This window comes from Balaenoptera acutorostrata, chromosome 15 (assembly GCF_949987535.1).
Source record: "Balaenoptera acutorostrata chromosome 15, mBalAcu1.1, whole genome shotgun sequence".
In the NCBI taxonomy this organism is placed as follows: domain Eukaryota; kingdom Metazoa; phylum Chordata; class Mammalia; order Artiodactyla; family Balaenopteridae; genus Balaenoptera; species Balaenoptera acutorostrata.
In genome coordinates, this window is record NC_080078.1 from 38,638,965 (window position 1) to 38,665,334 (window position 26,370).

A 26,370-nucleotide genomic window follows, 5' to 3' on the forward strand; every position below is an offset into this window, starting at 1 on the left:
AAATTTGAAAATAGCACATGGAAAACAGCATAAACAAAGCAAAGATGAATAATAAAATGGGAAAAAATGTATTCTACCTATATCCCAAAAGGCCAATCTTCTTAATATGTATAGAGTTTCTATAAACCAATAAGAAATCTACCAGCAACTCAAGAGGAAGGACAAAGAATATGGTCAGTTTGTTTTAAAAAGGAAATCTGGATGGTTCCTGAATGTCCGATACACAGCCTCACTCATCGTCAGGGGAATACAGATCAGATGCGAGGAGATGCCATTGTTTGTGAATTAGGCTAGTAAAGTGAAAAGGCTAGAAAACCCGCCAGGTTGTAGTGGGAAACAGTTGTGCTCAGGCTGCAGGTAGGAACATGGCAGCGGTGCCTGCCACAGATGACAAGCACATCTTCCTTGGTCCAGCGCTTCCTATTGTCAGAAGTCGTGCTAACAACACACTTATACACGCGTAAGTGGCATAGGCACAAGGGCCGCCGCACCTGCAGGACCGCCCCTCCGAGTCTGGGCAGGATGCCCTGCAGGTTGCCGGCACAGCCGTCAGCAGGGGAAATCATCTCCAAGACATAGTTCTCTTTCTTCCCAAGACACATTCTTTTTTTTAAATCCACAATGGGCTGTTTTATTTTTTTTTTTAATTTATTTAATTTATTTTTGGCTGCATTGAGTCTTTGTTGTTGCACACGGGGTTTCTCTAGTTGGGCGAGCAGGGGCTACTCTTCGTTGCGGTGCGCAGGCTTCTCATTGCGGTGTCTTCTCGTTGCGGAGCATGGGCCTAGGCATGCGGGCTTCAGTAGTTGTGGCTCGCGGGCTCTAGAGCACTCGGGCTTCAGCAGTTGCAGCGCGTGGGCTCAGTAGTTGTGGTGCACGGGCTTAGTTGCTCCACGGCGTGTGGGATCTTCCCAGACCAGGGCTCGATCCCATGTCCCCTACATTGGCAGGCAGATTCTTAACCACTGCACCACCAAGAAAGCCCCCCAAGACACATTCTTAAGTGAAGAATATACAATTTTTCTTGAATTTTTAAGGAAAGTTAATTAAACTCCTTACTTTGCAAACTTGAAAAGAATTATAGAAGAAAATTAGTTTCTGGTCTCTTTTTCCTCCCACAATGAATATAACATTCTTTTGGGCTGCACGTTTCCTTGGTTGCCTCTACAGTATCAATAGCAAGAGAAGGTCACGTGCCCCCACCTGGCCGCACTGTTCCCCCCCAACCCATCCCAGGTGGCGGGGAGGTGTGGCTCTCCCCCAGGCCACAGGTGACTGCCCCTTGGTTTCTGTGGCCCTTCCCAGTATCACGAAGCCCTGCAGCTCTGCCTGGAGCAGAACTTGACCATCACTGAGGAGATGGCCGAAAAGATGACGGTGTCCAAGGACTGCAAGGAGCTGTCTGAAGAGTCCCGGCGTGAGCTGCTGGAGCAGATTGCCAGCTGCTGCATGCGCCAGGGCAACTACCACCTGGCCACCAAGAAGTACACGCAGGCAGGGGACAGGCTGAAGGTGAGTGCAGCCCGGCACATGGGTGCCCCGTGGGATGAGCTTCCGGGCAGGGCTCTGAGGGCGCCTGCCAAGACCTTGCAGCCCAGAGCTCGCTTGTCCTGAAGACACACCTGCAGCGTCAGGCGGGAGCTCTGTCCACCTTGCCAGGAAGGGGCCAGCCCGGCTCTTTCTCTGTCCAGGCCATGAGAGCACTGCTCAAGTCTGGGGACACTGAGAAAATTGTGTTCTTTGCGGGCGTCTCGAGGCAAAAGGAGATATACATCATGGCAGCCAACTACCTGCAGTCCCTGGACTGGCAGAAGGACCCGGAGATCATGAAGAGCATCATCAGCTTCTACACCAAGGGCCGGGCCCTGGACCTCCTGGCCGGCTTCTACGATGCCTGTGCCCAGGTACCGACCCCCCACTTCCAGGGGCCCCGGGTGGGTGGGGGACCCATGGGTCCTGACGCCTCCTCGTGCAGGTAGAGATCGATGAGTACCAGAACTACGACAAGGCCCACGGGGCGCTGACTGAGGCCTGCAAGTGCCTGTCCAAGGCCAAGGCCAGGATCCCACTGGACCAGGAGGCCAGGCTGGCGCAGCTGCAGAGCAAAATGGCACTGATGAAGCGCTTCATGCAGGCCCGCAGGTGCGTCAGCCTTGGGGCAGCACGGCACTTCCAGTGGACGTTCTTCTAAGGAACGCCTTGGACAGCTGGACGGGAAGGGCAGGGTGTGCCGTTGCTCTATGCACGTCGGGGCTCCTCTGGTTCCCGCAGAACCGGGCCGACTCTTGGGAGGTTGTTCCAGAAACAGCAGAGACCTTTGAGGGAGGAAAGTGGTGGTCGGGGGAGGCAGGTTGGTGTCAGGAGAGGCTGTGTCTGAGGGGAGCCCGGGGCCTGCTCAGGTGCGTGCAGGGGTCCGGCAGGTGGTTCTGGGGAGGGGGCCCGTGGGGTGGAGGCTCGGGCAGCACGCCGCCTGTTTTAAGACAGGCCATAAATCCAAATGTGTCCGGGACCTCAGTTTTTACTTATTGGCAGTTCGTCCAGTGCTTCCAAGACCCTCGTGTGGGCAGCAGGGCTCAGCTTCTGCCTAAACCAATGAAAGCACTTTGCTTATCTGAGCAGAGGCTTTCCAAAGACTTCCAAAAACATTTTGAATGCTGTTTATGGAGTGGGGCTCTTTGAAGGGTGCTCCCCCACTCGGATGTGTAGGTTCAGGAACGTCAGGGCTGCAGGAGGGAGGGGGTTCAGCCACAGGGCAGGGTGCTTGGACAGAGGGAGGGGAATGCGGGGGCCAGAGGGCCGGCCTGTGGGGGACTCACAGGACCTCCTGGTCCCACCCCCGCCTGCACGCACCGCACCAGGCACTGTGGAGACCCTGGGCGTCACTGTGCTGGCCTTTGCCTGGGCTGCCCTCCCTGACTGCTTCCCCACAGTGACTCACCCCCTCCATGCCCTCGCCCCTCTGCCCCAGGTCACGCTCCAGGCTGCTCCCTGGGCGGGACTGGCATTGACAGGCCGTGCCCTCCAGAGTCTAGTGCAGCACCAGTACCAGCCCTGCGAGCGGTCAGTACGTTTTGTTAAAACAAATTAGTGAATTTATGAATTGACTCAATAAAGAATTAATTTAGTTCACGGGAATTACCTTCTCAAAAGCTGCATCCTCCAGGCCGAGAGCCTGCCCTAACCCCTGACGTGCAGCCGTGCCCTGGGTTGGGGCTCAGCATGTCCGTGCTCCCAGCAGGACATACACCGAGGACCCCAAGGAGTCGGTCAGGCAGTGCAAGCTGCTCCTGGAGGAGCCAGACCTGGACAGCACCGTCCGCGTCGGGGACGTATACGGCTTCCTGGTAGAGCGCCACGTGCAGATGGAGGACCTGCAGACGGTGAGGCCGCACCTGGGGCTGATGGGGTTGCGGGGTGATGGGGGTATCCCGGCTGCAGAGCCCCCTGCGGAGCTCGCAGTGGGGGAGGCACCTCCCCACGTTTCGATTTTCTTTTTGACTTTTCAGCCTTTCTTATTTTGAAATAATTTCAAACTGAGAAGTTACAAGAATAATAGAACCCAGCCCTTTACCAGATTCACATTTTTTTAACGTTTTGCCACATTTATGTATTCATTATATGTTTTAAATTTTCTATTTTATACATACAATGGGTATTTTCTGAGCCATTTGACAGGCACAGACATCCTTTCCTGCCCCTTCACTCCTCAGTTTGCTAATAACACTTGGGGTGCCCACCTCCTGGAGTTGAGAGAGTGTATGTAAGATGGGTGTCACTTCCTTAAATGTAGGATAGAATGTGTAAGTGAACCCGCTGGTCCTGGAGCTTTCTTTGTGGAAGGGTTTTTTTTTTTTTTTTTTTTTTTTTTTTAATGAAGATCTTTGAATCAGATGCGTATGATTGATTGATTGATTGATTGATTGATTGATTTTGGCTGTGTTGGGTCTTCGTTTCTGTGCGAGGGCTTTCTCCAGTTGTGGCAAGCGGGGGCCACTCTTCATCGCGATGCGCGGGCCTCTCACCGTCGCGGCCTCTCTCGCCGCGGAGCACAGGCTCCAGACGCGCAGGCTCAGCAGTTGTGGCTCACGGGCCCAGCCGCTTCGCGGCATGTGGGATCTTCCCAGGCCAGGGCTCGAACCCGTGTCCCCTGCATTAGCAGGCAGACTCTCAACCACTGCGCCACCAGGGAAGCCTGTGGAAGGGTTTTGATAATTCAGTTTAACAGAGCAGTTCTCAAACATTTTGGTCCTGGGACCCCTTTACGCTGGGGAAGTTATTGAGGACCCTAAGAGCTTTTATTTATGTGGGTTATATCTACCAATATTTACTGTATTAGAAAATAAACTAATAAATTTGTAAAATATTTGTTAATTTACTTAAAAATAAAATAAACCCACTACATGGTAACATAGGTAACATTTTCATTTAAAATAACAGTATTTTTCAAAACAAAGACATCTAGTGAGAAAAGTAACTTTGTTTTACATTGTTGCAAATCTCTTTAATGTCTGACATAATACAGGACAGCCAGACTCTCCGTGTCTGCTTCTGCATTCAATGTGGTAAAATAAGTTCTTTTCACTGAAATATGAAATCTGTGATGAAAACGCAGCTTCACCCCAATGTGTAGGTGAGAAGGGGAGGACCTTGTAGCAGCCCTGTCAAGTATTTGCGGGTCTTAAGACACCACACCACATTCCACAAGTGGTGTTTTCCTAAGTTAGTTGCAATGAGCAATCTGAAACCATGTCAGCGTGCTTTTTGTACTTGTTACCTTAAAACCCGTTGGTCTATCTTGCATCTTTTACACATACGTGATTTTGTAACATCATGGTGGTCGTTTGGAAAATACTGGTTCACTGGGTTGTGCAAATGTCAAAACATTTCATTACACACATCAAAGAAATCCTGTTGGCTAACATCACCAGCGATCTCATCAGGAAAGTCCAAGTGTTGGGTGGACATGCAGCTGGTGGTGGCTGCGATGTAGGTGGGTGTGTGGTAGTGTCTCACTGTGGCTGTAACGCACCCTGTCCGCGTGGCTGGCGGCGAGCCCCTGCTCAGGTCCCCTCCTGCGAGTGCTCACACCGTTCCCCTCGCTTCACTGCGTGTTTGTCTTCTTATTGTTGAGTGTGGCCTGGACGTTGTCTGCATCAGATGTGTGAGCTGCCGTGTTTTCTCCCCGTCTGTAGGGAGTTCCCTTTCATTCCTTGCCCTCCCCCTCCTTCTGGACTCCAGCCACTTGTATATATTGGCCCCTGGCTCAACTGATTCTCCTTTTCCCAGAATTTTTCCTGTTTTCATTTGGGGCGGTTGCTTTGCTGTTGCTGCAAGTTGACTGTCTTCCTTCTGCAGAGTCCGCTCTGCTGTTGCTCCGTCCGTAGTTTCACCTCCAATGGGTCTGAACCGGCTCTCCTCCCTCCATCTCCTGTGTCTCTTTACTCTGCTCTTTCCTCTGCCTTACTGGGCACGTGAAATATTTACTACTGTAAAGTCTTCGGCTCCCGTGTCAATTCCAGATGTCCCTATTGGTCGATTCTTCTCTTTGTTATGGTTCATATTTTCCTGCTTTGCAGGTCTGCAATTATTTATTGGATTCCAGACACTGTAAATGTTTTAGGTTATCAAGTGATGGAGTCTGTGTGTGTGTTCCTTTCAATATTGTTGAGTTTTCTTCTGGGATGAGGGTAAGTTACTTGGAAACAAATTTGATCCTTTTGTGACTGTATTTGGGAAATCTGTAATTATTTTTCCTTCAAATATTTTTTTTCTGCCTTATTCTCTCTTTCTGGGTCTCCAGTTAAGTGTTAGGCCTTTTCATATTAAGTGGATACACATTTGTAATTGACGTTCATTGTTATTGATCTTTTCTTCCTATTACTTGAATTAGGTAACATAACTATCTTCAAATATACTGACTCTTCTTTGGCTATCTTCAATCCGCTGTTAACCTGTCCAGCAAATTTTTCATTGTAGATTTTGTATTTTTCAGTTCTAGGATTTATACTTAGTTCTTTTTCTTTTTATTTTTCTGCTAAAATTTCCTATTTATTGATTCATTAAGAATGAACACTTTATACTTTTTTTAAAAATTTTATTTATTTATTCATTTTTGGCTGTGTTGGGTCTTCATTTCTGCGCGAGGGCCTTCTCTAGTTGTGGCAAGCAGGGGCCACTCTTCATCGCGGTGCGCAGGCCTCTCACTGTTGCAGCCTCTCCTGTTGCCGAGCACAGGCTCCAGACGTGCAGGCTCAGTAGTTGTGGCTCACGGGCCCAGTTGCTCCATGGCATGTGGGATCTTCCCAGACCAGGGCTCGAACCCATGTCCCCTGCATTGGCAGGCAGACTCTCAACCACTGTGCCACCAGGGAAACCCAACACTTTATACTCTTGAGCATAGTTGTAATTGCTGCTCCAAAGTCTGTGGCGCTAATTCAAACATCTGGATCATGTTGAGTTGGTCTCCATTATTTGTCTTTTCTCTTGAGTATAGGTGAGGTTTTCCTGTTTCTTTTTATGTCTAGCAGTTTTTTGTATCCCGGACATTGTGGATAACACATTGTAGAGACCCTGGCTTCTGCTATGTCCTCCTTCTGTCCTGTTTTCCTTAGGCAGCCACCTTTGTTGAGCTCAGAGTGTAAGCCCCCCCACCGTGGTGGGCGGCAGCGGGGCTCTCTGCTCAGTACATGGCTTTGCTCAGGCTCCTTGGCATATGGCCGGTCCCCAGCACATGCAGAGTCAAGGTCAAGCAGAGGTCAGGGCAGAGCCCACACTCGGAATCTGTCCGCTCCACGACTGTCTTCACCGTTTCCTCACATGCCAGCTGCTGTGGTGGATGCAGTTCTGATTCTGGTTCTTTTGGCCAGTAAGGGTGTGGTTTCTTTGTGCCTTTTACTTCCCCCAGTGGCCCTGACTGGGCCTCCCCGAGGCAGAAGTTACAACAAGCAGAAAACTCACCCAAGTGTTGGCTCCCCCAGCCCACCTGCCCACGGTTGTTCTCCAGAGCCTTTTGCATTTTGCCCAGTTTTTTTTTACGTGAGTCCTTGTTACCTTAAAAGTGAGTTTTTTTTACGTGAGTCCTTGTTGTTTGGGAGGGGGGCTGTTCTAATGTGAGTTACCCTGCCCTCACCAGAAGCCTCTGTCCTCGTTCTTTTCGGTCTTAGTCCTCTAGTAACCAGCAGCAGAACCCCACCTGGCTGCATTTTCCCTCCATGTTCTAAAGGGCAGCACACAGACTGTGCTATAGTCCACGTGCTCTGCCCACGGCCTGTCCCTCACAGGTAGTTCCTGGTGAGGCTGCAGTGACCCCGAGGGACCCCCGCCTTCCTTTCCCAAGTGCTGGCAAACCCAGGATTGACAACTCATTCAGAAGAGTTGCCAGTGGGCCAGGCCGGCCTCACGGGGTGCAGTTCCCAGATTCCCAGGAAAGCCAAGCATCTGTGGCCCAGGTCTGGGGGGTCAGCACCATGAACTCAGACTTCCCGGCCCACTTGCTCACATCCTCCCGGCCCTGCCACTTCCACTCACCGACCCCTTTTGTTGTTGGGGAAACAGCTCTAAAGTGAATCCCAACAGGTTCCCTCTTTTTTGGAGAATAAAACAAAAGTGGACTGCGGAGATGCTCAGACCACTGAATCCTCAAAATTAACAGAAAAATCACATTTCAAGTATTTCACCAAATTCTTTGTTGTCTCAAGCCTTGTTTGAAGCCCGTAGGATTTAGTAACTTTAAATTTTAAAAAATCTATAAATAAATTGAGAAAGGATAGGCCTGCATGAGTTTCCTCCCCGGGTGGGGGCAGGGGGCACAGAAGCCCCCGCTGCTGCTCCGGGGTCTCCCCGTCCCTGGGACGTCCCTCCCGCTCGGTCCTCATGGCCCCATCCTGAGTCCAGTCGTGACAGACTGCCGACCCTCCTTCTGGAGACGCTGCTTCCCTTGACCCCAGTGCACCTCTAGGCCCGGCTGTGTCGTTCCCCGCCCCCAGGTGTTCTCTCTGGCTTCCCCGCCGTCTCCCACCCCCTCCCCTCTGCATAGGCTCCCCCACCCAAACCCCACAGCTGCCCAACTCCCTCCACCCTTGCTGGGCTGGGCTTCTCACCGAAGCGCCCACTGGCCTGGCTTGGTCCTCCTTGTACCTGTGTCCTGTGTGCCCAGCACGGCACCTGGCTCACAGCTGGCCCTCAGCAGACACCAAGGGGCATCCCCTGGTGCCTGGATGTCTCCTTCCGTCGTTGGAGGGCTCCTGAGCACTTGCACACTGCATCCCCCATCCCTCCAAACACCCTATTTTATCTTTATGATCTTTATTGTTTATATCAGACAGTTATATCTGTCTGAAATAAGATCATTCTAAAATTTTATCATCTTTAAGAAATGCTAAGATGTGATTATTTCCTCATAAAGTCAAAAAGCTCCTGGAAATTTTGTTCATATTCTGAATTGATAGTGTACCCGCAGAAGCCACGTGAGGCCCTGTTCCAGCTCCTTGTGCTTGCACATGACCCTCTATGTGGGTGCAGGCAGGTGGAGCAAGTGTAAGCACACCCGTCCTGCCTCAGACCCCACCCCGAGCTGCCGTGCGGCCCCCATGCCCCCCCCCCACATATTCCCACTGGTAGGACCAGAGGAAGTCCTACAGGAAAACCACCGACAATCCCATAGTTCACCAGCCCCAGGCCAAGGACCACACACACGAGACTCACTAACCACAGGCCAATTAACTGGGGTAAATTGGAGGCCTGGTCAAAATACACAAGACAAACCATTTGTATGTTGCTGCCGGCCCTCCGGCCCAACAAGCACACACCCCAGAGTGAATGAAACAGACGGGAGACATGAATCCATCCTTCCCTCGAGGTCTCCCTGTGTGCATCCAGGGTGGGCGGACCCTCCGGGGAGCGTGGTCCCCAGGCACACAGGGTCCTGGTAACAGGCTGCCCATGGGACTCCCTGGGGGAGCTCACAGCACTGACCACCGGAGCCTGAGCCTCACTGCCCGCAGATGCCACCAACGCTTGGGAAGGCCAAGAGGCCACCTGAGCCCCTTCACCAAAGGTGTCCCTCCCCTGTTCACTCTGCCCCTGGGCTGGGCCCCTTGTTCCCACTGTGCACTGACTGGTCACGGCTGTTGTGTGTGACCCAGGCCTACAAGTACCTGGAGGAGATGCGGAAGAGAGTGCCCTCCACCAACGTGTCGTACTACGTGAGCCAGCGCACTGTGGACGCCGTGCACCAGGGCTTGGGCATCCCTCTGACGCGCACCATGCCGGAGCAGATGCGCCACAACAGCGTGGAGGATCACAAGGAGATGGACGAGGAGGTGATGGAGGAGGTGGAGAATGGCCCCTGAAGGCCTGCTGCTGCCCAGGCTCTTCTGGGACTTAGCAGTCATTGTCAGTAGCAGGAGCCCGACGTACCTGGTGAAAGTTTTGTGTCTGAGTCCGTAGGCAGAGCTGTGGGAAGATGCGCTAGCCTCCGAGGGGCATCAGGGGGAGGGTCTCTAAGCCACCCCCTTCTGAGTCCCTGGCCCCTGCAGGGTTTTGTTTTAGCCCCTCGGCAGTCAAGGGAGTTGGTTCATTTTTCCCATGACATTCCCCCAAGTACAAGGTGTAAAGCCTAAGAAACTGAGGGTGTCCCCATATTCCCGCCCCCCCCTCCTGGCACCCACACAGGTTGCCCGGCAGTGCATCTGACTGGTTCCCACAGGACACCCCGTCCTGACCACAGGGAGCCAATGGTTGGCACTGGGCTGCAGCCGGAGGCTCTGTCTGTCTAGGCCGCGCCCTTTCTGTCACCAGCTCCCACCAGCTCCCACCGTAAGGGGCCATCAGGGACAGCACCGTGATGAGGGCGGGGGGGCTGTCTCACGCTTTCCCACCCCCCAGCTCCACCCACCAGCTGCCGAAATTCTCCAAATAAAGTCTGTTTTCTCAGAGGCCCGTGTCCCCTTCCTGCCCCCACTTCCATGTCTCCCCTTCAGGGGGCCGTGTGTGGGCACCAGGCTCCCTGCAGGAGTGAAAACCACAAAGAACTCCTGCACCTCTTTTATTCTTCCTTTTCTGTTGTTCTTAAAGTCCCTGGCCTTTAGGTGAGGAAGGGCTGGGGGCACATCGCTAAGAAGCCCCCAGGCCCAGTGGCCCCAGCTCTGCAGTCTGCAGGCTGCACGGAGGCACTGGGCTGAGCAGCCGTCCTGGAGCCCAAGCCTCAGAGGCCACGTCCCGGTCCCAGTCCATGGCGGGCAGAACCCGAGGCCCTGATGCAGAGTCTTCGCTGAGCTGCAGACACTCCAGGCTGTACCAGCTGCACCTCCACCCCACGTGCTGGCCCCCAGCCCGCACTCTTCCAGCGGGACATGCCTCCCGGGGGTCGGGGGCTAAGGAGAGGAGAGCAGGAGGAGCTTGTCTCGGAGCTTCTCCAGAAGCAGTAGTGCCTTCACTGCCAGCAGCCTGCAGTCCTCGTCTGGGTCCTTCTCGGCCACGTCTGCAAAGACAGAAATGGAAGCGTGGGCAGCATCACAGCACTGAGCGGGCCAGCCCTCTTCAGCTGCTCTCATTTGAGGCCTCCTGAATGAGCCCCGCGTGGCACCAGAACCTCCTCAGACGCCGGCAAAGGGCTCCTTAGCACCTGGGGCTGGGAGCCCGGCCGGGGAGGCACCTGCACCCACAGCACAAGGCCCCGAGCCGTCCCGACATGCCGAATGCAGATGTGCTCAGACGCCCATGTGCGGGGTCTGGCCTGCAGGAGCCTAGGAAGCTCATGGGCTGCCTCGCCGGACAGCGTTGGCAGAAAGGGAGAGAAAGGCCGCCATCAGAACCACCGGGCCTGCCAGTGTGGATGCAGATGAGCCGCGAGCCCTGAGGGTGGACATGGGCACGGTGGCTCTGAGGGCCGTGGCTCAAGTGCCCACAGGTGGGGGTACTACTGGCCACAGAGACTTTTTAAAAAGAGCACACATGGGCTTCCCTGGTGGCGCAGCGGTTGAGAGTCTGCCTGCCAATGCAGGGGACACAGGTTCGAGCCCTGGTCTGGGAGGATCCCACATGCCGCGGAGCAACTAGGCCCGTGAGCCACAACTACTGAGCCTGCGCGTCTGGAGCTTGTGCTCCGCAACAAGAGAGGCCATGACAGTGAGAGGCCCACGCACCGCGATGAAGAGTGGCCCCTGCTTGCCGCAACTAGAGAAGGCCCTCGCACAGAAACGAAGACCCAACACAGCCAAAAATAAATACATAAAAAAAAACCCACATGGGGGCTTCCCTGGTGGCGCAGTGGTTGAGAATCTGCCTGCTAATGCAGGGGACACGGGTTCGAGCCCTGGTCTGGGAAGATCCCACATGCCACGGAGCAGCTGGGCCCGTGAGCCACGATTGCTGAGCCTGCGCGTCTGGAGCCTGTGCCCCGCAACGGGAGGGGCCGCGATAGTGAAAGGCCCGCGCACCGCGATGAAGAGCGGTCCCCGCACCGCGATGAAGAGTGGCCCCCACTTGCCGTAACCAGAGAAAGCCCTCGCACGAACCGAAGACCCAACACAGCCAAAAATAAATAAATAAATAAATAAAGTAGCTATAAAAAAAATTAAAAAAAAAAAAAAAAACCCACATGTGTGTGGGGAAGGGGTGGCCACCAGAGAAAATGTGGCAAAATGTCAATCACCACTGTAACTTTGCTGAGGATGGAACTTTCCAGCATATACAGGTGCCACCCCCACGTCTGGGCGCCTTCCCTGCAGGACTCCCCAAAGTCAAAGTGACCCGACAGCAGCCATGTCCCCACCCCCACACTGAGGACACTCAGAACACAAACGGGAGCCACATGACGCTCATGCTGGGCTGGGGACTGGGCCACGCTGCCCACGAGCTGACAGCCCCCCGGCCCCTCCAGGCTGCACCAGCCTCCCGCCGCCTGGCCACAGTGACCCCGGCCTAGCAATCACCTCCCAGCCAGGACCGGGCCTCCAGCAGCTCGTCCAGCAGGTCTGCCAGCAGCCGCTCAGCCGGAACGCTGAGGAGGACGGCGGAGACAGCAGACAGCAAGCCCCGCCGCACATAGCTGCAGAGAAGGCAAGAGACTGAGCCGTGAGGAGCCGCAGCCTGGCGCCCTCCACCCAGGCCAGGGAAGCCCCACCGGCCATTCCTGCTGCAGGAGCGCCCAGCCAGGCTGCCTCTTGGCCACCCCGGAAGCCGCCACCCACCTCCCACTGTCCACTTTCCAGCAGGATTCAGGACCCCCACCCCACCCAACTCCCCTCAGCCCTGTAGCTACTCACGCGTCACCATGGAAACGAAGGGCCCACACGAACTCCAGCAGGGCCTTGCCCATGGGCACAGCCACCTGAAACAGCACAAGCCAGTAGGCAGGGGTCCTGGCACACAGCAGTCCCCACCTCAGACCCCATCCTCAGGTCCAAACACTCCTGTCCCAAGGCAAGGCCCACAGGGGGACAGAACATGGCGCAGACCCCACAGGAGGTGAGCCATCAGATGCCAGGGGAACGGGGTCCCAGCTTACCGTGGTGTTCACAGCCAGGTACATCAGGGCCCCTAAGGTGTGGGCCAGTCTCCCAAGAACCAACTGGTCACCTCCCAAAAGGTCGAAAGTCACAAGAGGCCTACAACACAGAACCCAGCGAATGGTGCAGGACAGGTACTCAGGGCTGGCTCCCCAACCTCGTGGGCCACCAAGGGCACCCCAAGCCCCTGGACTCCCCTCCTTACTGCCTGTCCCCACGTGGCGCCCAGAGCCACAAGGAGAAGGCGGTGGACAGACTCCCCGTCACTTTGCAAGGCCGCCTGGTCAAGCCCGGGCCTGGATCAGGAAGCAGGACCGCTGCCTGCAGGGCCTCTGCAGCAAAGGGCTCCAGGCCCTTCCCTCTGTCCACAGAGCCTTGCACCCATGTGGCGATGGCTGGGGCATATCTGCACCCCGCTCGGGCTGAGGCAGGACAAGGATGCGCACGGGGGCGGCAGGCCACGCCGGGTCGAGGCACCAGGGTGAGGCTCTGGCCCTGGCCCCACCATGAACCCAGCATCCGGAGGTGACGGAGACCCTGACGCCTAATGCCCTCACGTCACTTGATTTAAGCTACGAACAATCACAGCCAAGTTCCTGACCACCCTGAGCCCAAACCCCACCTTAGCCCCCACCCTAGGGACCCTCCAGCCCACGGGTGCCAGGGCTCCTGTTCCCCAAATCACAGGCCTCCAGAAAACTCGCTCACCTGTCAAAATGTTGAAGGAGGGGGAAGAAGAAGTAGCCAGCCACCGAGTTGAATTCGTTGGGGCCAACGGCTGGTGCCCGCCCCACAGAGCCCTGCCAAACACACATGCTCACAGGGCACAGGGCACAGCCCCGCCAGGGGACCTCACACCAGGGACACTTGGGAGGGGTGGTCCTGAGCACCAGAGGAGCGGGCACCACCCCCCACCCCCGGTGACGACTGAGAATGTTTCCAGACATGGCCCAACGTCCCAGGGGAGCACGTTCAGCCCCGGCCTAGAGGGACCCCAATGACCCAGCACGTGCCGGGCCAGTTGTTGCCGACAGAGAACCCTCAGGGCTGTTTTCACACCCACATCTGCATTCACGTTTTAAAGTCACTTCAACATGATGCCCTAACAGCATGTGTCACATCACTCAATTTGTACCAAAAACCCTCCCTTCACAGGACACTGTGGTCGCTGTCCCCTCGGGGCAGAAGTCCCGCCCAAGAGGCCACCCCAGGGCCTGGCTGACCTTGGAAAACCACCGGGTCTTGCGTCTGACGCGCTCCTCCACCACCGCCCGCCAGGCCGGGACCACAGCACCACCAGGCTGGGAGCCGGGGTCTGGGGAGCCCCGCTGGGGAGCCTTCCCAAGGCGCCCCGGCCGAGACAGCTCCTGGGCGGCCAGAGTCAGGACCTAGAAGAGAGGAGACACCCGGGGCAGCCGCCATCCCACTGGGGAAGGATGACATTTTCCAAATTTCAAGGTGAATCGGGTGCCCTCGAAGGCCCTGGCAGTCCTCGGCGGGGAGGTTCTGGGAACCCCATGCAAGTCAGTTCGAGTCCCTCAGGCTCACTTCACTTTGTGGGGGCACAGGAAGGAGGTGGGCGTGCTCCCTGCTGACGAGCCCGAAACCTTTGGTCACTTCTCCCAAAGCCCATCCAATCCCGCCACTCCCACCTCTCAGGAAAAGGGAAGGAACCCCGGCCCAGGCCATATGTGGACGGAGCCGGACCCGGAGGCCACACATGCGACCTTGTTTTTAGGAAGCACCCAGGACAGGCAGATGCACAGACAGAGCAGACTGACTGCGGGGCTGGGGGTGGGGGAGGGAGCATCTTGGGTTCTTTTGAGGGTGACGTGGGACGTCCTGAAAGCAGGTGGACGTGATGGTCACACGACGTCGGGAAAGTACCAAACGCCCCTGAACTGTATACACGGAAACGCTGAACTTTTTTTCAGCTTTGTCTTAGTCTCTGTGTCACTGTGACGAACACACGTGGTGTGATGTTCACCATGGTAATCATTGTTCAGTGCGGCTCAGCGGCACCAGGTAAACTCATGGTGCCGCTGTCACCACCAGCACCTCCAGAACCTTCTCATCCTCCCAAACTGAACCTCTGTCCCATTAAACCCTGACTCCCCACCCCTCCCCCAGCCCCTGGCACCCACCATCCACTCTCTTTCTCTGTGAATCTGATGGCTGCAGGGACCTCACGTAAGTGGAATTGTACGCTATTTGTCGTTTTGCGTCTGGCTTATTTCACTGAGCACGGTGTCAGAATTTCGTTCCTTTTTAAGACCAAGTAATATTCCACTGTGTGAACCCACCACATTCTGCTTATCTTAAGACTGAATTTTACGGTGTGTGCACAATACCTCAGTAACGCTGTTATCTAAAACAATGCAGCCCCCGAAGCCCACGCTCTGTCAAGAAAACATCAGACAGACGCTGGTCCCAGCCTCTCAGGTCTGGCAACAAGGGGCTTGGGGAGGCCTGTGGTCCCATCCCTGTAGATTCTGGCAAATGCCTGCTCCCCCTCCAGGGGCTTTGCACCAGGCCTGCCAGTCCAGCCCTGATGAGTGGGACAGAGGCCCAGGCACTTACGTCCAGAATGTCCATGCGCTGCCGGAGGCTGTAGTTGAGGGCGTAGAACTGCGCGGTCAGGTACTCCGCCACCTAGGCCAGGCGGACGAGAGGCCTCTGAGGGCCACGATCCCGGAGACAGGGCTCCAGCACAGCCCCTGCGGGGGGCATGACCCGGGCTCCACTCAGCCGCGGGGACTCACCCGAGCCGGGTCTGTGACTGTGACGGCCACCAGGGTCCTCTGGCGCAGCCCCTCGAACCCCGCCACGGCCGTCTTCTCCTCCAGGTGCAGCAGCACCTTGGCCAGCTCCACGCTCACCTGCGCACGGGGTCGGGTGCTCGACAGAAGGGGCTTGTCTCGAGGAGCCTGGGCTGTGCCCTCCGCCCCCCACCCCGGCAGAGGCCCCGCTGCCAAGGCCCATGTGGGCCACATGGGGCTCCCTGAAGACACATGCCCTTGCCAAGCCATCATCCACCCTCCTGCGACCGTGACAGCCCAGCCCTCATGCACTCACCTCCTGAGTGGCAGCCGGGCTCCTGAAGATCAGCCCCTCGAGGGCCCGCAGGGCCGCCTCCCAGCGCTCCCAGTCCTTGGACCCGGTCAGAGCTGCCCAGAACCCACATGGTGCCTGAGTGAAGCGGAGCCGGCGGGCAGGGTAGGCAGCATGCGGGGGACCCGGGGCGGGGGCTGGGGCGCACCTTCCAAACAGCCCCGCACGTACGAGGGCGCCTTGCTGCTTCTCTGCTCCCTGTCTACCGACATGTCGTAGGGGACAAACTCATCATCGCTGAGGAAGAAGCACAGACACGCAGACCTGCCTGTCACCTGGGACTCACCCCCCGTCCCTGAAGCTTCGGGAATGGCTGCCGGGCTGAGAGCCCCGTGGGCTGATTTCCAGGTGGGAGGAGGACTTGTGAGGCAGAGGGAACCGGTGCCGCAAGGCCCACACCCTGAGGCGGGTCCCGCCAGGACCCTCGCACTCTCCCCCGTGGGGCTGCCCCCACCTGTCCAGCTCGGAGTCGGAGCCCTCAGGCCCAACCTGGGGGCCGCTGCGGTCCACAGTCTCTCTGTCAGGAGTCTCTCCACTGACCGGAGCGAAAGACGGGCTTTGGGGACAGAGAAGGATCCCTCAGGGGTGCCCCACAAGTCTCTCATCCCAGAACCCATGCTTCCCGAGGAAGCGCTCTCACCGCCCCCGCCCTCATCTTAGCTTCTGCCTCAGCGATAGCAGGACAGGAGTAACAGGTGTGCAGCAGCCACCCCACCTGGCCCACCACGCCCAGAGCGCCAGGCGGGGACCAGGGACCAGGGCACGGAGACCCTCACCCCGCCTCCGAGGGGCCGTCAGCCGTGGGCTGGGGCATGGCCAAAGCCAGCATCTCGCGGGTCAGCTCATCCTCTTCATACTGCAACGCAGATGAGCTGGAGTTGGCTGGGACGGGAGCAGCAGGAGTGGTACAGCTGGGCCCCTGCGAGGCCCTCCCATCACAGCCCGCAGTCTGCGCTTCTGGCCTCTGGCAGCCAACGGTCTTTCAAGAGCAACTGTCCAGGTTTCCCCCTCTGCAGAGGGTGGCACTGGTGGGGCTGAAGGCTGGAGGGCCTGGGAATCCCCCAGACACAGAGCAGATGTGGCACCGTCTCCAAGGACATCCCAGAGGGCTCGGCACACAGAGGGGAGGCCTGAGAGCCCCGTCTAGAGAATCCACCTGGGGCCATGTGCTCAGGCGCCAGCTAAGGGGCTGCGCCTCCACTCCCCTCCCAGCCGCGGCCTCAGCAGGGCCACCAGGGCCAACTTGACACCAAGCACAGATGCTCCGTGGTCCTAGACACAGGCAGGCACGGTGACATCGGGGCAGGAGTGTCGGCAGCTCAGGAAGAGCACGGCGGGCGCAGCCCTTGCTCACCTGGAACTTCAGGGGAGGCCCCTCGGGGTGGATCCGGGCGCTGGCCACCTCAGCCACGATCATGCCCAAGCGGCGCACGGGGGGCAGGCTGCTGTCCAGGCGGCTCTTCACTCCCTCCATGAGGCTGGCCAACAACTCTGGAAGCACCGACGCGCATGGGCTGAGCTGGGTGGGGGGGGGAATGGGGCTCCGGGGGGGGGCAGTGGGGATGGGGCACCCACCGCGTGCTCACCGTCCTGGCTGTCCCGGAGCTCTGCCTCCCCCAGGTGCGCCAGGCAGATGAGGATGGCCTTGCTGACGTAGCACTGCTGCACCAGGGGCACGTGGCGGATGGCGCTGCTGCTGCCCCACGTCTCCAGGAGCTCCTTCAGCGCCTGGTGGGTGGTAGGCCCAGCCTGGCAGACAGCCCCCGCCTCCCAACGCATCCCGGGACCTCGTGGGCCTTGGTGCCCATGTCCCCACAGCCCCAGAAAGGCTCCGGCCAGCGCCCTCCACCCCAGGCAGGAACGCTCTCCCGACGGGGACTGAGGGTCCCTTACCTGCACAGGCAGCGCTTACCTGCATGAGGAGCGAGCGCCGCTGGCTGTCCATGGCCAGGTAGCCCAGCAGGCTCTGCAGCATGGGCATCTGCAACAGAGCCGGCGTCCTCTCACCGTCTGCCAGGCAGACACCGCCCGCCCGGCCTGGGGAGCCCAGGGGCGGGACGGGTCTGGGCTGAAGGACAGCAACATGTCTGGGCAGCTGAGCACTGCTCCAGCCCCGCCTGCTGCAGCTACCACCCCCGGCCGGCACCCTCACCGTGCAGCTGTACTGTAGGAACAGCAGCTTCCGGGTCATCACAAACTGGGCCTTCTTACTCTTTGTCACCAGGTTCCCCAGCAGCCGTGAGAGGACTTCAGGCCTGTGAGGCACAGCAGTGGGGAGAGGGAAAAGCACAACTCCGAATCCCATGGATCCGCACTGGACCCCCGGGCTCTGCGCTAACCACCAGGGAGCTGGGCAGGTGCTTCAGCCCTGAGTCAGTCCTGAGTCTCCCTCCTCCCAGTAAATGTGGAAACCAGGGAGCCCAGCGACTGGACACAAGAGGACATCCCTTGCCTGCCCCGACCAGTCCAGGTGAAATGCTCCGCCTAGACCAGGGCAGCCAGCTTTGTCTGTGAAGGGCCAGGCTGACAGGCCATCAGGCTCTGTAGAGACACGGTAGCCGAGAGCAGCGATGGCAGGTAGGTACACGGTTGAGTGTGGCTGTTTGCTGATAAGACTTTACTTACAAAAACACAGTGAGCCACATTCAACCCAAAGGCCGTAGTCTGCAGATCCCAGTCTAGACCGAGAGACCCCTGCTTCCTTTAGTGAGTGAGAGCTCAACACACCCTCCCGCCAGCACGGAAGCAGGTGAGGCTGTGTTCCCCTCCTCATCCCTCAAATCAAAGACGTGAAGGTTAAAGAAAAAGAAAAAACAAGAAAACTGATAAAGTCGAGGAGAAAGACCCAGGCAAAGTGACCTACAGCCCTGGGGCAGACAGCACGACAGCCCCGGTGACAGAAAAGGCTGAGCCCTACCCAGTGACCCACGGTATGCTGGGCTCACACGGCAGTTAGGACGTCTCAGCGAAGCCAAACCAGTGGTGCGGCCAGGACAGACCCGGGCCTGTGTTAAGGTGGGGGCGCCCCCTCACGAGGAGCCTTCACACAGGCGAGTAAAAGACTCGAGCAGATGGTTCGTGATGCCTTCAAGACACACACACTCAGCCAGAATCAAAGAAATGTGAAGTCAAACAGGGAGGAAACGTCTTTGGCAGAGAAACAGGCCCTTCGTGCCGGGAGACGGTCTGAAGGCACGTGGACGACAACCAAGCGACCCAACACTGCCCTTTCAGGAACGTGGCCCGCAGACCCCCTTGCTCACAGACACAGAGGTGGACAGGTACACAGGAAAGTCATCACAGCCACCAGGTGGGAGGAAGCTGCATTCCCCGCACACTCTTCTGCATGATTTGGGTTTTTTGAGAACAGGGACCCTCAGGCTGCAGAGAAGCCGCAGCCTCCGTCTCGGTCCAGCCAGGTGAGGACTGAGGGGCCCAGCCCAGCCGTCAGGAGTGGGAAAGATGGGCGTTTGCACAGCCAAACTCTACGAAATGACCGGCCAGCAGACAGAGGGGCCACTGCCCACGTCCCATGAGTGTTGACCCCACATAGGCAGGAGTCGTTTGGATCCCCACCGCCCGCCCTCCTGGGGGAGAAGCGTTTGCAGCAGGAAGGATGCCTTACTTCTTACCCTGGGGCGGCCTCCACGAACCCCTTCAGCACGGCCTCCATGGCCCAGTCGGGCACGCGCTCCACCAGGCACCAGCAGACCCGCTGCCAGAGGCAGCTGCCCTGGGTAAGCACCGTCAGCCGGGGCACAAGCACGCCCAGAACCTCCTCTGAGGGGAAGCACACAGGGGCACTGAGCCTGGGGGCCATGGGGCGTCCAGTGTCTGCAGCCCACAGGCCCACCTGTCACAGAGCCAGGCCCCCACCCAGGGGCCCAGCAGGGCCAGACCCAGGCAAGGGGACCTCAGCAACTCCCCGCAAGGGATCCACACAGCCCACCCCTCCCGGGACGTGCCGCAGCTTCTCCCACGACGAACACTCACTCTGTCTCCCGTGGACGCAGGCTTTCCCCAGGACCTGAGACAGGAAGGAGACGGAGCAGTCCAGGCCACCTGGGACAGGAAGGAGACGGTGGTAAGGCCATCAACGCGCACCTGGCCGAGCAGAGACAGACCTTGTTCCAGGCGGATCCCACGTTGTAAAACTGCCAACTTGTTCAGTCTAATTCCGACTTCACCAGCACTGTTTCCAGCTCAAAGAGCCAATGCAAATAACCATTTAAAAAGCATTATGTTCACAGTGATCCTATAAAGCAGGGACCACTGCGGGGCGCCGGGAGGTGGCAGCACCAGAGGGGCCCAGTGAAGAGGAGGAGCTCTAAGCGCCACAGGGAGGAAATGAGGATGGAGGAACAAGGAGAGGGTGGGCGGCGGCAGCAGCCCCAGAAGAGCCAGGGTGATGGGACTGACCAGGAGACAGATGGCCCCGCACATGATGCAAACGCAGTATCTGAGATCTAAAGATGGGCGTTTGGGATCCTGCCAAGACAGAATTCAACGCAGCCACTCACAGGATGAAGGGGACATTGCTCCAGAGGCATTCAGAACACTCAGGCAGGCGGCCCCTCCCAGCCAGAGCAGGGGCTGGGTGGCCCTGCTGGAACCCCGCTTGGACGCTTGGGCTGGAGAAATGCAGGCGCACGCCTCCCCCTACGTGGTTCCCTCACCCGAGACAGTAATGCTCAGGGACACATTAGGGGGAGCAGAGGGTGTGCAGACACAAGGGGGCTCCACAGAGCAGCACAGGCCTCACCCCTGCGGCCCCCTGCTGAGTGCCACCTGGCCGCCTCCCGGGGCAGCCACTAGCCATGTGCGGTTAACCGTGGGCAGACAGGCGACCCCTCGTGACCCACGTCCACGAGGGCAGAACGGTCTGCGAGATGTGGGCACAACTCCAGCCCCAAGGACACAACACTTAGGTCTATTTCTCTCAACACACGTGAGGACCACCGGCCTGCATCAGCCACCAACCACTCTGAGCGCCGGGTCGGCAGTGCGCACAAGCCCCGGCCCGCAGCTCACTCCGGGGAAGGGGGGGACGTCGGACAACAGGGCGGGGCCCCTCTGAACACCTTAGAGGATGGCCGGTTCCAGGGAGAGAACAAGCCAGCAGCTGCGACACTAAACAGGGTGATCAGGAAGGCAGCCCTGAGAAGAGGCACTCGAGGCCAGAGCACGGGGTGCCCCAAGCAGGAACGCCCGCCAGTCCAGAGCTGGGAGGAGGCGGGAGCAGAGATGCTGGAAGGTTCTGAGTGTGACTCATGGTAACAGCATCATGCAGTTGCTCAGCTCAGACAAGACAGGAGGGCACGTGGGAGGCTGTGGTAAGAATCCAGGCAAGATGAGGGGCTCGGGCCAGGGTGGGGGCAGTGCAGGGGCCAGGGCTGCAGGGAAGGCAGGGCCTCACTGGGGGAAAGGACGGTGGCTCGGACAGCCCGCCCGCTGTTCACCACCTGACACCCACCCCCACTCAGGCTGCCACGGCCCCCGGCTTCTCCCAGCTCTTGGAACACACACGTGGGGAAGCCATGTCCCTGATGCTCCAGAGACCATGATTAGTGGAGAGGGTGGGCAGGAAGCCGCTCCCATGGACCCCAGGTGCAGAGAGCTCCCTCAGAGTTGGCCCCCAGCACCGCCTCCAGACACCAGAGCATGAGGTCCTCCACCCACAATGACAAGGCCACGGGCACCGCAGCCGGCAGCCACCTTGGATAAACCCTCTTCACAGTAACAGCTTTTTGGTTTCCAGACTGTGGACGTTCCCTTATTCTGAGTGAGGGGCCGGGCGGTGAGCAGCCCCACCTGGACATCCAACCAAGGACTGCAGGGCTTACGGGTCAGCTCCACCTCCAAGGCAGCAGAGTTGTGGGTGAAACTTCACGGCTGGGTGGCTGCCGCCCCAGACATGCGATAACGTCTGACTGGACGATGGCACTGCCCAGAGATGGCAAAGTCCCCGGAGCCCTGGGAGGGAGGGAGGGAGGGAACGATGGCCTGAGGAGGCTGTTAGAAGAGGGGCCCTCACCTCGGAGAGAGTCCACGACCACCTGCAGCACCCGCAGGACTTCCTCGCCCAGCAGAGGGAAGTAGTTCTGAGGGAAGAATGTGGCCAGGTTCTCCCACTGCAGACGGTTGCCCAGGAGATCGGGCAGGCCCACCACCTTGGTGAGAAGCGTCTCCTGGAGCAGGGGGAAGGCTGGCCCTGCCTGCTGCTGACACTGCCCCTCCATCACAGCGGCCATCCTGCCCACGCTCAGGAACCTGGCCAGCAGCCGTGCCATCTTCATCAGACGGAAGCTGGGGCTGAACCGAGAGCAGGTATAAACAGCCTCGCTTCCTAGGCGGGGCATGAAAGCCTGCCGGCCCCACGCAGCTTCCCCACCTTGGAATCACCTGACCCACCAACTTCCACAGCAACTGCTGAAAACCCAGCTTCCCAATGACACAGCTTCCCCGCAAGGACCGTGGTGTGCTTGATGTTGAGGGAATGAGTTTGCTGGGGTGCCTCACACAGAGCTGGGGGCCACAGAGTGAAGGGGCCCCAGGAGGATGGCCACGCCCACTGCCTACCTAGACCACCTAAGCCCTGATGCAAACACTCCTGCTGCCCCCGGCCCACACGGCAGGACAGAGGGCTAGGGCCTTCCCATCGCAGGAGATTAACGCAACCCGCTTTTAGTTCAGTGCTCTGACGTGCACAGGTTTTATTCCCTCACCTTTCAGGATGCCAAACTCTCACAGAATTCGGAGAACGCGTTGGTTCGAAATCCTTCAGGTGTTAAAGCGACCCCATAATCAGAGCCGGCCCAGCTCACCTGGCAGCACCCTCGATGGACTCCATCAGCACCAGGAAGGCTTGGTCAGCTGGGCCCTCTAGGAAGAAGCTGGCCCACAGCTCCTCCATTTGGCCGTCAGGCAGCAGCTCCAGCCAGTCGGGGCTCAGCTTGCCGACCAGACATCTGAGAAAGGTGGAAAAGTGGATCCTGGCAAACTCCTCCTGCTCCTCAGGGAGGGCTGAATTCTCCGTTTCACCAAGATAGCGCTTCAGGGACCCCAGGGTGCAGAAGATGCGGCCCCCATCCTCAGAAGATGAAAGGATGTGAACAGCCTCCCAGACGGTGAGCCGGACGGCAGAGACCTCAGGATCCATCCTGGAGTTCACAGGAAAGGCATGTGAGAAAGGAAGTCCAGGGAGCTGTCATCATCCACGTGGGACTCAGTCTCGGATAAGGAAGCACTTTTCACATACTCTCAGAAAGCCCCCTCTCCCGCCCTCGAGGAGGGAAGGTTTCATGGTCCAAGGCTTCCATGGTGCCCTCTGCAGTAGGGCAACCACGCCCCAGGTACCCATGTCTGGAGACATCTTAGATGTCATAATCGGAGGTGCTACTCTGCCTCTAGTGGGTGGCTGAGGCCAGGGATGCTGGTAAACATCCCATATACCCCATTACGCAGGACAGCCCCCACAACAGGAGTATCCAAACCCAAATGTCAAGGGAGCTGAGGTTGGGAGACTCATCAGCACTTCTAACTCCCTTACGCATCTACCTGTGGTTCACCTTGCCAAGCTCCCTTCCTTCCCAGAAACCAAAACCATCTGCAGGTAGCATTTACTTCGGGTCGGGCGCCCCTGCAGCACAAGCGCCATTAAGTAGTCACCTGTCTGTCACCAGTGCACCCAGCCACTAGGTCGGGATGCACTAGGGGCCAAAGAAGTGTCCCCACCGGCCTGGGCCTCCTCGCCCAGGCCGGTCCACGCGGGCTCCTTCTCGGGGCGTTGGAGACCGGCTAGCGATCGCCCGGCCCCGCGCCCGCTCCCCAGCGTGCGCCCGGAGCCCACCTAGTGGCGCGGCGGGCAGCGGTCCTCGGGGGACGGGATGGGGTGTCAGGGCGGGCGGGGACCTCCGGACGGGCAGCGGTCACAGGGAGGCGCGCACCCGCCGGGTCCACAGAGTCTCCAAGGCGCGCTGCGGCCCCGCTCGCTCCGCCAATACAGACCCGTCGCCGATTCGCCACAGCCCCCGAGGCCCCGCTCTGCGCTCGGTTCGCGGCCCAGCTCACGCGGCCGCAGAGCAAAAGTTCCCGGGGCCCTGGTAGAGCTGGTGCTGAATTTTTTGAGTCTGTGGCGCCTGTACCTAGGGGCAGCTGGTGACGAATCTGCGGCGAACCTGCGAGCCGGAAGACGCGCGGGACGGGCGGCTGTATCTGCGCCTGCGCTGGGGGGCGGGGCACATGGGGCGGGGCCCGAGTGGGCGTGGTTCCTGGTGGGCGGGGCAATGTGCTTTGGGCTTGCGCGGCGCGTGGCTTGGAGTCCAGCACTTCTGCGCCCGCCTGCCTTCCCTCAGCCTCCGCGTCGGTCTTCCCGGAGTGACCTCCTCCCGCCCTTCCCCCGCTCGCGAGCCCCAATCTCTCCTGAGCTCACACGTGCGCGCCTCCACAAACTCCTACTGAGCACCAAACGCGTGTGCGGCCTCGCCGCCCTCCCAGAGGTATGGCCCGCTCTCCGCAGGCCGCGACCTTTGCAGGGAAACGCGCCACAGACTAGGATGAAGTCGCAACTGGGGTGATTTCGGGTATTGATGGGTGTCCTGGGACAGGTGCTGCACCGTTCAGCACGGTAGCCACCAGCCACCGGGTCAGTTCCTCGGTTGCACTGTCCACGTGTCAAGGGCTCGATAGCCACCTGACACAATGCACAGCGTAGATATAGGACCTTCCGTCTTGGCAGAACGTCCTATGGCGACCTTGGGGAGCGATCTGGGAAGACTTCTCAAGGAGGTACTATTTCAGCCCAGAAGGCCGTTGAGGTGACATGGAAAACATTTATTCATTCAACATACATTAACTAATTGCCTGCTGAGGCAGCAAGCACTCTTCCAGGGCACAGAATGAAGCAAAGTTCCTGTTCACACGTCAAGGGGGCAAATAAAGTACACGTACAATATATCAGATGGCAGATAATGGTAAGAAAAATTAGGGAGGTTAAGAAAATGAGTGACCAAGAGCGGTCTCCTTTTAAAAGCTCCACCCTGGGTGCAGTTAGGAGAATGGACGGTAGGGGGCAACCGCGGATGCAGAAAGCCCGGAGGGGCGTCCGGTGCGTGGACAAGGGTGGGCCAGGTGGTGAGAAGGAGCTGACCTGGGCTGGACCGGATGGGTTGGACGTGGGTGCGAGGGAGCGAGGAGCGGAGGATGATGCCTTGCTGGGACTCTCCGAGAACTCCTCCCAGGCCGCTCCTGGACTAGAGCCCTTACTACCGTTTCCTACTACAGCTTCCTCCCTTCTCTATTCCCCACATTTTCCTGAATCCTGTTACCCAGTAACTTCTCAAGAGATCGTGCACAGAGGATAAATTTCTTAATCCTTTGCATATCTGAAAAATGCCTTTATTCTTTGCTCCAGGTAGATTCACATTTGAGCTAGATGCACAATTTTATCAGCACATGCTCTAACCATCTGGGCTAACCAGCCACTCTGACTGCTCAGTTTTAAATGAAAATCACTTTGCTGCTCTGTCTTTGGCAGCCAGCTGTGCTGCTGAGGTGGCCCACAGTCCTCTGGAGAAAGTCCCAATCCTTCGCACATGACCAGGTTTTTCTCTCTGGACACATTTAGGATCTTCTCATCTGTGGTGTCTGACACTTGGCAAGATGAGCTTTGGAGTCAGGCCCCATTCCTTGACCTGGCGCTCTCTGCCACGTGGTCTTGAAATGATGGGTGCCCTTGTCTGCAGCACCTTCCTGTATTATCTTCCTAAAATTTCCTCCACTATATCCTGTAGTCTCACTCTCTAAGTTTCTTTTCATTGGATTGATCTCAATCCAATGTTTTCTCTCTTCTATCTCTTTGCCTTTTTGCCTTCTTTCTGACAAATTGCTTTAACTTCACCTTTTAGCTTTTCTGTTATACTTATCTATTTATTTGCATTTTATTTTATTTTTTTATTTAGTCATTTTATTACTTTTTTGATTTTTGGGAAAATCATAATTTTCATTTCCAAGAGCAACTTCTTCCTTTCTGATTATTTCTTTTTTCATAGCATCCGTTTCTTGCCTTGTGTTTTTTTGTTGTTGTTTTGTTTGTTTGTTTTGGCTGGGCCGCGAGGCATGCGGCATCTTAATTCCCTGACCAGGGATCAAACCCGCACCCCCTGCAGTGGAAGTGCCAAGTCTTAACCACTGGACTGCCAGGGAAGTCCCCGTTTCTTGCCTTGTGGACACAAAGCTTTTCTTGTCTCTCTGAGAGTATTATTTAGAATGCCTTTGAGCCTTTCCTTGGCCCTCTGCACGTCTCCCAGTTTCTCTTCTGTTTGGGCAGATTTCTGTCTCACCTGTGGATGGGATTTTGTTTGGTGGGGTGCAGGGAAGCTCTTGCCCACGCTGTCAGTAAGTGCAGGTTTTCTGCCGGGGCTAAAGAAGCTCCCTCCACTCTCCAGCCTGGGGGCAGGTGCCTGGCTTTGGCTGCTGCTTTCCAGAAGCTGGCAGAACCCTCAGACTCCCACAGTCCAATAGGTAGACATTTATTTCAATACCTTGTTGTTAGCATTACCCTTAAAATGAGTGAATTTTATGATATGTATGCTTTCCACTGAATTCTTTTTTAAAAAGAATGGATGATGAAAAAGATTGAAAGGAAAGCCCCTGTCTCTGTGCCCGGGGGCCTGCAGACCTGGAGTCTTTCTCCAGTGCAATGCTGTCCAATCCAACTATGACGTGAGTTCCATATTTAATTTTAAGTATT

The 26,370-nt window shown here is 57.4% G+C and overlaps 3 protein-coding genes across 16 annotated transcripts in view; 2 read left to right on the forward strand and 1 right to left on the reverse strand.

Moving 5' to 3' along the window:
* The window catches only part of IFT140 (intraflagellar transport 140), a 71,031-nt gene extending 61,044 nt beyond the window's left edge, over window positions 1–9,987 (forward strand). For 10 of the 11 annotated variants that reach the window (XM_007181722.2, XM_007181720.2, XM_057528327.1 and 7 more), the window contains 5 exons: window positions 1,306–1,512; window positions 1,692–1,904; window positions 1,976–2,142; window positions 3,239–3,380; window positions 9,144–9,984. In XM_007181722.2, the coding sequence (XP_007181784.1) occupies window positions 1,306–1,512; window positions 1,692–1,904; window positions 1,976–2,142; window positions 3,239–3,380; window positions 9,144–9,350 (936 nt within the window). In that variant the 3' untranslated portion in view covers window positions 9,351–9,984. Of the gene's footprint in view, window positions 1–1,305; window positions 1,513–1,691; window positions 1,905–1,975; window positions 2,143–3,238; window positions 3,381–9,143 lie in introns of all 11 variants that reach the window. The other variant, XM_057528328.1, reaches the window with a different exon arrangement.
* Window positions 9,988–10,032: 45 nt separating this feature from the next.
* Window positions 10,033–23,800, reverse strand: TELO2 (telomere maintenance 2). Of its 4 annotated transcripts, XM_057528330.1 has the most exons (21): window positions 23,470–23,740; window positions 22,445–22,780; window positions 21,655–21,932; window positions 19,614–19,682; window positions 19,253–19,400; window positions 17,773–17,875; window positions 17,533–17,601; window positions 17,207–17,348; window positions 16,975–17,111; window positions 16,397–16,476; window positions 16,075–16,176; window positions 15,769–15,857; window positions 15,585–15,676; window positions 15,272–15,388; window positions 15,090–15,161; window positions 13,733–13,897; window positions 13,218–13,309; window positions 12,509–12,608; window positions 12,267–12,331; window positions 11,934–12,049; window positions 10,234–10,480 (listed from the first exon to the last, which is right to left on the reverse strand). In XM_057528330.1, the coding sequence occupies exons 2-21, from the start codon at window positions 22,777–22,779 to the stop codon at window positions 10,374–10,376; spliced, it is 2,478 nt and encodes an 825-aa protein (XP_057384313.1). In that variant the 5' UTR covers window position 22,780; window positions 23,470–23,740; the 3' UTR covers window positions 10,234–10,373. The 4 variants fall into 4 exon arrangements, with proteins under 4 accessions (XP_028022214.2, XP_057384312.1, XP_028022213.2 ...); XM_028166413.2 differs by lacking the exons at window positions 11,934–12,049; window positions 23,470–23,740 and adding an exon at window positions 23,765–23,800 and having other exon boundaries at window positions 10,033–10,480; XM_057528329.1 differs by lacking the exon at window positions 11,934–12,049 and having other exon boundaries at window positions 10,033–10,480; window positions 23,470–23,741.
* Window positions 23,801–24,018: 218 nt separating this feature from the next.
* Window positions 24,019–26,370, forward strand: part of CLCN7 (chloride voltage-gated channel 7) — a 29,160-nt gene continuing 26,808 nt past the window's right edge. Inside the window, exon 1 of the mRNA XM_057529511.1 lies at window positions 24,019–24,118. The gene's annotated coding sequence lies outside the window, so the exon portion shown is untranslated. The remainder of the gene's footprint in view (window positions 24,119–26,370) is intronic.